We start from the raw sequence: 10417 nt of genomic DNA on the forward strand, positions 1-10417 counted from the left end.
TAATCCAATATATGATGAGAACAACTTTTCATTAAACAAGTACATGCTTACTGTAAACAAAACGTGAAAACAATAACAAAAAGAGAAACGGGGCTTACTACAACCTAAGCCGGCCCGTTCGGCTCGTTGTCCGCTATGTGGGTCGTGGGCCGGTCACGGTCCAGAAATTTCATTTCAGACCCGCACTGGCACGAGGCCGCCTAGTTGGCCCGCGGGCCGAATACCCATTTCCTTTGTTTTTTAACCTAAAACTGTCAAAAATAAAAAAAATCACATAACACGGGCTTGGCTCGCAGGAGGCACGACCTCGCGTTCAAAATTTGTAAATTTCAGACCCGACTCGTTATTTTCAAAAGCCCGCGGGCCGAGCCCATGATCAAGCCCGACCCGACCCATGCGTAGGTCTACGGGTGTCGGGTGGTGATAGACTAACCATTGCCCCTGGATCATAACAAAGAAAATTAGGATTTTTAGAGAGAAAAGACAGAGGAAAGAGAGCTATAACTCGAGGTGATCATGAGCCGGACCAGGTAAAAAAAAAATACCCATTTGTCGGGTCGAGCCCAAATCCGGGCTGATTTTTTGAGCCCAAAGCCCGCTATTTCGGGCCAAAATTAGCGGATTTTTCGCGACAAAAATCGTACCGGGCCAAAAAAGACTAGAAAATCGTTTTTGACTTGCTCAAAACCCGCCCAAAGCCAAAACAGCCCGCCCACGAGCTGAAAATTATGCCCAATACCCACCCTAAAATCGTGGCGGGGCGGGCCAAAATGATCTGCTCTAGCTATAAGTTATAAGTAGAACTCATGAAGAAGTTTTCCATACGCAGATAAATATAATCTCAGTTTTCGACATTTCCCGCTCAGATTTCAAAATCCCTAATTTCAAACCAAAATTTCTATTTTCTTCATCCTCTCTACGCACCAGGCACCACAATATACCCTCCTTCACCCCACTCTCTCTCTCTCCTGCTCTGCACACAACAAAGCTACGGTATATCTCTAACTTTTTCAATCACTCTAAACATATTTTTCTGAATTATTCGTCTTTTTCAGTCACTAAATTTCCTGAATTGTTGTGTTTGAACTGTTATCATTATACTCAGAAAAAACATTTAGAAGACGCAGAAAGCTTATACAAAAGTTTTTTTTTTTTTTTTTTAAGGAATCTGATAAACAAGTTGTTGTTTTTTGCATTTATTTTGTAGGTTTTCTTCTTCTTGTCTTAATTATGAAGAAAAAGTATAATTCTGAAGAAGAAGAAGTTCAGTATAATTGTGAAGAAGATGAAGGTCAGTTTACTGGTAATATGCTTGAACAACCAAAAAGAAACTGTCTTAATAATCTAAAACCAAAGTCAAAGAAGTCAAAATTAAATTCTGAAGAAGAAGATGATGAATGTCGTTTTACTGATGAACCAATTCCTGTTGTTGAGGCTAAACAACAATGGCCGCATCGTTATTTATCCAAGGTAACTTTTTTTTTCTCTCTCTCGAAGTAACATTTACTGGAAACTGAAAAAAGAGTTACAGATCTGTTTTTTTTTTTTAAACATTTGTGTTTCTTGTTGTAATTTCAGGGTAAATGGGCAATTAGACCGGCATATGCTAAGTAAGTATTGCTAAAAATAAAAATAAAATGTTTTTGATTTGTTATGTAGAGTGAATTTTGTGTTGTTGATTACTTGCATTTTTGCTATGTAGAGGTTGGGAGAGTGATGAAATTATGCAAGCTTGTCGACATTACAACGAAGCTTTGATTGATGGAGTGACTGTTAGACTTCTTGATGATGTTTACATTCAGGTCTGGATACTTATACTCATGTATAATCATTTTATAATCATGATTTTATAGTGTTTTAAGCAAGTTTTTATGATGCAAGGGTTTATTTGTTTTTTTTAATGTTTCGATATGGATTATTACACATGATAGGATGAAAGTGAGATATGTGTTGAGATAACAAGTGAGTTGATTTGCCATTGACTCCCTAAAAACTTGAGTCAAGCCATGGTATGTAGGATGAACTTGATTCGAGTGCCCTTATAGTATACCCTTTGGGCAGTTTCATGTACACATTCTCAAACAAGTCACCATGTAGAAAAACATTAGTTACATCCATTTGGAAAGCATACCCGTCTTCTATGGCAGCTACAGCCAACAATGTTCTAACAATGGTCATCTTTGCAACTGGTGCAAAGGTCTTAGTGTAGTCCACTCCATACTTCATCTGTTTCCTAGGACAACAAACCTTGATCTCTGTTTGTCAATACTTCTATCAGGCTTTTATATGGTTTTGTACAACCATTTGCACCCTATGGGAACTTTGGCATGAGGCAAAGTAGTGACCTCCCATGTGGCATTGGTTTTTAGTGCACTCAGTTCTTGATTCATGTCATCAACTCATTTTGTTTTTATCAGTGATGGCTTCTTTAAAGCATGGAGGATCATGAGAATGTCCAAGAATAGACACAAAGCAATAGAAGGAAGGCTCAACAGTAGTAGTAACCAAAGTTGTCACATTAGCTACATTAGGTGGGCGTTAACCTAGGACTACAAAGTCATGTAACCAATTGGGTGTGTTATGAGGTCTAGAATATTTTCTCACCACGAGGGGTGGTGCATTGTTTACTGGTGAGACATTTTGAGGTGTAGAAGGTGTTAGAGTGGAAAGAGAGCCTTGTGAGAGAAAAAGAGAGGTATTAATAGGTATTTGAGTAGAATGTTGTGGATTTGTGTGTCTTGGCAGGGTTTGTGGTGTTTGGTCAGGCTGATTTTGTGGTGGTTCTATATTGATCAATTCAACGGTATCCAAGTTGGATCTCAAGGTGTGGTGTAAGTAGAGAGGAAAATCAACCCCCTCTCCCCCTCCCTCATGATTAGGGAAGAGAAGAGAATGAGAAGGTTTGGGAAGAAAGATTTTGTTTTTAAGGATAAAGATTGAGAAATTTCCTAGGTGAGGGAAGATTTATAACTTGTTTGGTATAAAGGATTTGTAAGGAAAAGAAAGCAAGTACAAGGAAATTTATTAGTCTCCAATGTTTGGTTCAAAAAAAATTTACATGTAAGGAAATGGAAGGAATTGGACGGAAAGACTCTTTGATAAAATTTCACTTTCCTTTCCTCCCAAAAGTGGGGGAATTTGGGAGGAAATAGAAATTTCAAACCAAACATGGGAAGTTAAGGTTTTTTCCTTTATCTTCCTTTTTCACTTCTCTTCGTAACCTGTACTAAAAATGAACAAAACAGGAAGAAAGACTGAGACTCTGAGAGGGAGGAAATCTCAGAAGATCAGCCAATTACAGTAGAGCATAATAGCATATTATCAGCGTTGTTTTCAGGAGAATAATTAACATTTCATGATAATGATAAGCTGTGCTTATGAGCTGTAAATAACAGAAATAAGAAGACAACATTCTTACCAATTCAGTTTATTATTCTCATTACATATGTTGAGGGCTTCACAGTTTCACACGATGCTGTGTTTTTCAGGCTGAGGAAGGAACACCTGATTATATTGCCAAAATAGTGGAATTGTTTGAGACTGTTGATAAGGAACAATATATTACAGCTCAATGGTTTTATAGAGCTATGGACACTGTGAGTCTTCATATCTCTATTTGGGTCATTCTTTCATATTAGTAAGCTTTTGCTAATATTCTCGGATGGCCTTCCTTTTCAGGTAATTAAAGTACACGCTGAACTTATTGATAATCGACGAGTATTCTTTTCGGATGTCAAAAATGATAATCCATTGGGCTGCATTGTTCGTAAAGTGAACATCGCTGCCAATCCTTCTAATGTATGCTGCATATCTGTATGTTAGTCTGTTTTTTGCTCTCTTCTTTTTAGTCGTCTGATTCTTCAAACTCTCATTAGGTTGGCGTGGACAAGTCTCATGAACTGTTTTGTGATTTGAGTTATAAATTGCCTTATTTGACTTTTGCAAATCTGGTGCCTGGTATGTATTATACTGTTGTGAACTTCTTCGCGTTTAGGTTTCAGGTTTATTTCATTCTTTGTCATGTTAAACACAATTCTTGATGGTTTAGATGGGCAAAATCAAGGAGGTGGTAGTGATACATCATCAACTATTTCAAGTGATCATAGTTCCGATGAGGCCACTGCTGATGTTACTAGTAATGGTGTAGCAGAAACAATGCAAGAAGTTGTGGAACCTAAGAATGAAATGAGGTTACTGGATTTATATTCTGGTTGTGGAGCCATGTCCACCGGTCTTTGTCTAGGTGCATCTCTATCGGGAATAAAACTTGTTAATGTAAGCCTATTATCTGGTTTTCACAGTCGATGTTTTAAATGATCTACATAATGTGGGATTAGAACTGACTAATCTCTTCGTAAATGTCATCTAGAAATGGGCAGTAGATATGAACCAAGATGCTTGTGAATCTCTGAGGAAGAATCATCCTGAAACTGAGGTGAAATCGAGTTTCTTGTTTACCTTTGCAAAGAGTTGAGTAGAAACAATACATGACTAAATTCTTGTTACAGGTGAGGAACGAGAAGGCTGACGATTTCCTAGCCTTATTAAAAGAATGGGAAAGGTTGTGCAATGATTTATTATTATCAGCAGCTTCACCCTCACCAGAGGTGGCATGTTCTGAAGAAGAAGATATTGATGATGACTCTCCACTTTCCCCTGGAGAGTTTGAAGTAGAAACTTTACTTGACATTTGCTTTGGGGATCCTAATTATGTGAGAAAACGTGGCCTTTACTTTAAGGTATTTTCTCCATAGCTCCATTCTACTGTTTATTATGTTCTTGTGGAGTGGTATTGCAGGAGCTTAGTTTTGGCTGCGAAAATTCTGTTGGGCAACAACTTTATGTTATAAGAATTCAAATGCATAAACTTCAGCAATGAAATATCATTCGAAATTTTTCATATATAATTTCACATTCCCTTGAATAGTATCCCAATATTCTATAACTATTTTGTCAAGGTACGTTGGAAGGGATATGGACCTGAAGAAGACACTTGGGAGCCAATTGATGGCTTAAGGTAGATGAGAACTCTTTCATTTTAGGTAGGATTTCTGGTATTAATACTTGCTTGTTTCTTTTGATCTAATTTTTTCTTGATGAAACAGTGGCTCTGAAGATCGGATAAAGGAGTTTGTTGCAAGAGGATACAAAGCAAAATTTTTGCCTCTTCCTGTAAATATTTCTTTCCCTTGAATCATACTCTTTGAATAATCTACTATCTTTTCGCATATTTCATTGGTTCTATTACATTTAAATGGTATAGGGGGATGCTGATTTCATTTGTGGAGGACCTCCTTGTCAAGGAGTCAGTGGTTTTAATCGCTTTAGAGACAAAATGGATCCTTTAAAAGATTCAAAGAACCATCAGCTTGTGGTTTTCATGGATATAGTAGACTTCTTAAGGCCAAAATATGTGCTCATGGAAAATGTCGTAGATTTAATGAAATTTGCTGGAGGTTTTTTGGGGCGATATGCTGTTGGAAGACTTGTTGGTATGAACTTCCAGACACGCATGGGGATTATGGCAGCAGGATCATATGGCCTTCCACAATTTCGACTGCGAGTGTTTCTATGGGGAGCGCACATTTCAAAGGTTATTACTTCTGGCTGTTTATGAAGGATTTTAATCACATTTACACCCCTCTTCACTTGAACAGTGAGAGGGCCCAGCATGGAGTTTGCACACAGAGTATAATGAATTTATGCCTAACCTAGTTTCATGTTATGTCACAGAAACTACCACAATATCCTCTTCCAACTCATGAAGTTGTTACAAGAGGTGGGATTCCTAATGAGTTTGAGGTAAGACATGCTTTTAAAATACATAGTACATGGAGAAACTTCTGTAGATGCTGAAAAAATAATACTATATGATGTAACAATTGCAGGCTGTTTATGTTTCACATGAAAAAAAGAGCTGCCCTTCCCTGGCAAAGGCTCTATCATTGGAGGATGCGATCTCAGATTTACCTTCTGTATGTCTTTGTTGGATGTTTTAAGTGCTTTTTACTGGTGATGTTGCTGTATGAAAATGCTTGGTTTTGAACTTATTTTTGTGCTGCTCACCTTTATAGGTAACAAATTATGAAGAACAAGATGAGAGGCCTTATGAAGGAGCTCCTGTTTCGGAATTTCAGCAATACATTAGACTGAAAAGAGAAGGTGAGTTTTTGTTACCGAAGATGGCAGACCATTATAGCTGCTTCATCTGTAGATAATTTCTTGATGGATTGGATTGTGTAATCTTGTTTTCCAGATATGATATCATTTAACGGGTCAGCTGAAGTTGCATTAGATTGTGCTCTTTATGATCATCGCCCTTTGCAATTGAACAAAGATGACTATCAAAGAGTGTGTCAGATTCCAAAAAAGAAGGTTCAGAAGCATATTTTCTTTCAGAACTAATCTTAATATTCAATCCTCTTTTGCCTCTGCTTGTTCTCATGGCTACGATCTTCGCCGTTGAACCAGGGAGCAAATTTTAGAAACTTGCCTGGGGTGCTAGTAGACTCTAAGAACAAGGTCTACTTGGATCCTTCTATGGAAAGAGTGTTCCTTCCCTCAAAGAAGCCTTTGGTATATACATCTTTTCTATGCCTTCCTACATGTTTAATCTGCTTGATCAATGACATAACCTTGACATGATTTTATGATGATTTAGGTGCCTGATTATGCTCTAAAATTTGTTCGAGGAACTTCTTCCAAGTAGGTCTATGCTTTCTATCTCTTTCTGCAGCTTATTTTGTTAACCGGTTTCATTCTTGCCATGATTTCGTACATTACAATGCTTTCTTCCAGGCCATTTGGTAGGTTGTGGTGGGATGAGACCGTTTCCACAGTCGTCACCAGGGCAGAACCTCACAACCAGGTAACTTTTAATTCTTGTCAATTGGACAATGACACTTTGATGCTCTTGTCTTAAGGTTTTGATCTGCTGTTTCAGACTTTACTGCATCCGGAGCAGGATAGAGTGCTTACCATTCGAGAAAATGCAAGGTTACAGGGCTTTCTTGATTGCTACAAACTCTATGGCTCTGTTAAAGAGAGGTGAGATTCTGAAGAGTATAATTTTGAAACTTTCTTGCAAGACTATCTCTATTCAACTGTATTCTTCTTGTTTTTTGAAGATCTATAGGACATACATTTTCTGGTCCTTATTTGATTAATGCAGTTTCATTGAATTGCATATTTACACTAAAACTATTCTAGGAAGTAGAATTTTCGTAAATGGTGGTATGTATATGTTCCTAATGCATGTTTCGTATGCATGAAATAGGTATATACAAGTGGGCAATGCTGTAGCAATACCAGTCGCTACCGCGCTTGGATATGCATTCGGCCTAGCATGTCAAGGACTTGCTGATGATAAGCCAGTGACAACACTTCCCTTCAAGTTTCCTAGTTGTCTTGCTCGTAAAGAAGAATGAGATGTATGATTTTTTTATTCAAAACTCTAATCTGAGAAAAAAATTCATGTTCGGCTCTCCATATTGGTCCCTTATCCTCTGCGAAAGAAGCTATACTCTGCACTTGTAAAATTCTAATTATACAAGAGCAATTGTTAGTATATGAAGTGCTTACAATTGAAAGTTCCATAATTCTTTGCTTACAGAAACTATATTATTTCGCGTAGCACACTCAAAACACGATCAGCTGTTTCTTGGCCAAACATCCTAGGCAAAGTAGAGCCAATATCAGTCTCAATGCTCTTACTTTTGAACATACTATCCCTCGTCTTCAAATAAGCCTTCTCCTCATCTTGAATACCTTGTTTTTCCCCTAATACGCACAAATTTAACCATATTTCCAAGACCATTTTTGCTGCGGAACTCACATCATCCCGGAGAATCTCTTCCAATCTCTCCCCTCCACTCGAAGAAGTATCAATACGAAGCACCACAGCAGTAGGAGAAAAAACCGAACGAATGTAGAGGGAAGGAGATACATAAGGTTGAACCTCGGAGAGTTTGTTGAGGAGCTGCCTTTGGTTCTCAAGACCTGAATCTTCATAAAATGTTTTGAGGTAGTGAGGGTGAAGAATAAGGTCCTTTCGATGAGGTAAATCCAGGATGAAAACTAGAGATGTGGGAGTGTTTTGGATGAACTCGATCACCAAGTGGGGTGCATCAGTTGAGTTATTCATGTAGGATGATAGGCTTGTTATGTTTAAAGCTCCTCCTGTTGGTAGTTCACAGTGTAGCCAAGAACCTAATATGAAGTCAATCTGCAGAAATTTGCACTTTAACTCAATTTTAAGAGGTCATACAAAAATTACTACTACAGAATTGAGTACATGAAGTACATTATGAGCAGAAAAAAAGAGAGCAAGGATGTGTTATTTTGAGCTCAACCTACCTTATTGAAAGCTATTTCATTCCCTGTTAACTCTTATAGGAGATTTTATACTTATGAACCCTTATCAATCATAATTCATAAACTTAGGGAACTTATTTCTTGAAAAACATGTGAAAGAAGACAACATAGCCTTAAGAAAACAAACTTTCAATCCACTAAAGCTATATATATATCTCAACTATCTTACTTTTTTAGAAAAAAAACAGTTGAACGCAAACAATTCATCTTGACTACTCAATATTACACATAATTTAGAGGTCGTTTGGTTTCGTTGGAACTTAATTTCCGTGGTAAGTAAATTCCTTGTCTATTTCTTAGGAACAAGTTTTTTTGTATTTGGTTAAGTATAGGAATTTGTAATTAACATAGGAATTTGTAATCACTAGGAGGATGGGTGATTAGTTTCTTATGGACGTTATGTATGGAAAAATAAAGCTATGGATTATGGAATATATATATTTATTATGAGAACGTATTGTGTCGGACTCGTCCGACCATAATCTTGGTCGGACGACTTTCAGGTGGTTCCAATTTTTTTCAGGTAGTCTTCATTTTTTTTCAGGTGGTTCCAATTTTTTTTTCAGGTAGTCTTCATTTTGTTTTCAGTTAGTCTTCTTTGTTTTTCAGTGGGTTTTTGTGCTTCAGTTAGACTTACTTGGGTTTCAGTTGGTCTTTATTCTTTTTCAGGTAGTCTACATTTTTCTTCAGGTAGTCTTCATTTTGTTTCAGTTAGTCCATTATTTCTTTCAGTTGGCCCATTATTTCTTTCAGTTGGTCCAACTGAAAGAAAAGAAAGTCTAACTGAAAGAAAAGAAAGTCCAACTGAAAGAAAAGAAAGTCTAACTGAAAGAAAAGAAAGTCCAACTGAAAGAAAACAAAGTCCAACTGAAACAAAACAAAGTCCAACTGAAAAACAAAACACTAACCTGCGGGATCTGCTGATTTCTCTCCATCTCTGTTCCTTATGTTAGCATTTTATTTACGTCTACATTGGACCGTATCTCACTCTTGTCTGATTATTGGCTTATATTCAGATCAAAGGGTGTTGGGTATGTCTATGCGATCAGAACGAGCAACTCTTGATCAGGTAAGCCTTCATTGCAGTTTTCTTATCATAGCTTCCTGTACTCACGCATTGTATTTCTATCTTTTTAAAGTATAGCTAACATTTGTAAACCTCCATAGCATGTATATATATGCGTAAACTATCAATGAGAAAATTATTCATTCTCTCCAAAACATTATCTTCCTCTATACCTTCCACTGTATCTCTTACTTTAATATTTCGACAATCCATTCGCAATTTCTCAAAAAAAACGTCCCGGAAGACACCTGCAATTACATTTGGATATATGTTGCAGACCACTTGTGTGAAGAAGAAGAAGGCAAGAAGCGAGTGAGGAAAGTGAAGCAGAGAGACGAGAGTGGTGTTGTTGCGAGAGAGAAGATGTATTGGGCTCAGCCCGTCTGACGGTAAACAATTCGTCAGACGGTCTGACCCAATACTTTCACATTTATTATTAGCTGTTAGAGTTGAGCGTTAGTCAAAATGTGTAGATTAAATTAAAGAAAAGCTTAGTATAAAAGTAACAAAATAACAAACTTGATAAAATTTACCGGAGATGATGGGGAACCAGAGCGAAGAAAAAGGGAAGCATGGGAAGTATCAGTTTGGTTATGAAAGTATTGGATATCCTGTGGGAGAGTACATGGAAGTAGCATGGAATCTAGGCTATTCTCCACCGTTGATATTAAATCCACCATCAAATTTTTGATGGCAGGTGATGCATATGGAAACTCCTTAAATCTTGGCCGTCCGTTGTTCATTTGGGAAGCTGCTCCACAACAAGAAGCAAGAGTTGAAGTAGGAAATCTAAAATTGGGAAGTAAAGGAAGAGAAGAATGGGAGATTGTTAGTGGTGATTGTGATGTTTTTGAAGAGAGAGAAAAGGGAAGCTGTGTGCAAGTGAGAGCCATACGTTACTTCTCACAATATTTGACATAAATCAGAAAGTTATAATTGGATTGGACCATTCTTTTTCTACTCTTATGGTTTGGTCAT

The 10417-nt window shown here is 37.3% G+C and overlaps 2 protein-coding genes across 3 annotated transcripts; one reads left to right on the forward strand and one right to left on the reverse strand.

The window, feature by feature from the left end:
- Nucleotides 1-822: 822 nt before the first annotated feature.
- LOC104883758 (putative DNA (cytosine-5)-methyltransferase CMT1) lies at nucleotides 823-9594 on the forward strand. 2 transcript variants are annotated; one of them, XM_048646317.2, is made up of 23 exons: nucleotides 823-993; nucleotides 1208-1470; nucleotides 1579-1610; nucleotides 1703-1802; nucleotides 3489-3596; nucleotides 3679-3798; nucleotides 3876-3957; nucleotides 4049-4275; nucleotides 4370-4435; nucleotides 4509-4739; nucleotides 4959-5017; nucleotides 5106-5172; nucleotides 5264-5593; nucleotides 5734-5802; nucleotides 5889-5975; nucleotides 6075-6162; nucleotides 6257-6375; nucleotides 6472-6576; nucleotides 6662-6705; nucleotides 6799-6868; nucleotides 6944-7047; nucleotides 7277-7430; nucleotides 9390-9594. In XM_048646317.2, exons 2-22 carry the CDS (start codon nucleotides 1231-1233, stop codon nucleotides 7425-7427), a joined length of 2499 nt encoding a protein of 832 aa, XP_048502274.1. In that variant the 5' UTR covers nucleotides 823-993; nucleotides 1208-1230; the 3' UTR covers nucleotides 7428-7430; nucleotides 9390-9594. The 2 variants fall into 2 exon arrangements, with proteins under 2 accessions (XP_048502274.1, XP_010666617.2); XM_010668315.3 differs by lacking the exon at nucleotides 9390-9594 and having other exon boundaries at nucleotides 7277-7583.
- LOC104883759 (red chlorophyll catabolite reductase, chloroplastic) lies at nucleotides 7505-10417 on the reverse strand. Its single transcript, XM_010668317.4, has 2 exons — nucleotides 9973-10417; nucleotides 7505-8224 (listed from the first exon to the last, which is right to left on the reverse strand). Exons 1-2 carry the CDS (start codon nucleotides 10330-10332, stop codon nucleotides 7616-7618), a joined length of 969 nt encoding a protein of 322 aa, XP_010666619.2. The 5' UTR covers nucleotides 10333-10417; the 3' UTR covers nucleotides 7505-7615.

Source organism: Beta vulgaris, chromosome 6 (assembly GCF_026745355.1).
Source record: "Beta vulgaris subsp. vulgaris cultivar EL10 chromosome 6, EL10.2, whole genome shotgun sequence".
NCBI lineage: Eukaryota > Viridiplantae > Streptophyta > Magnoliopsida > Caryophyllales > Amaranthaceae > Beta > Beta vulgaris.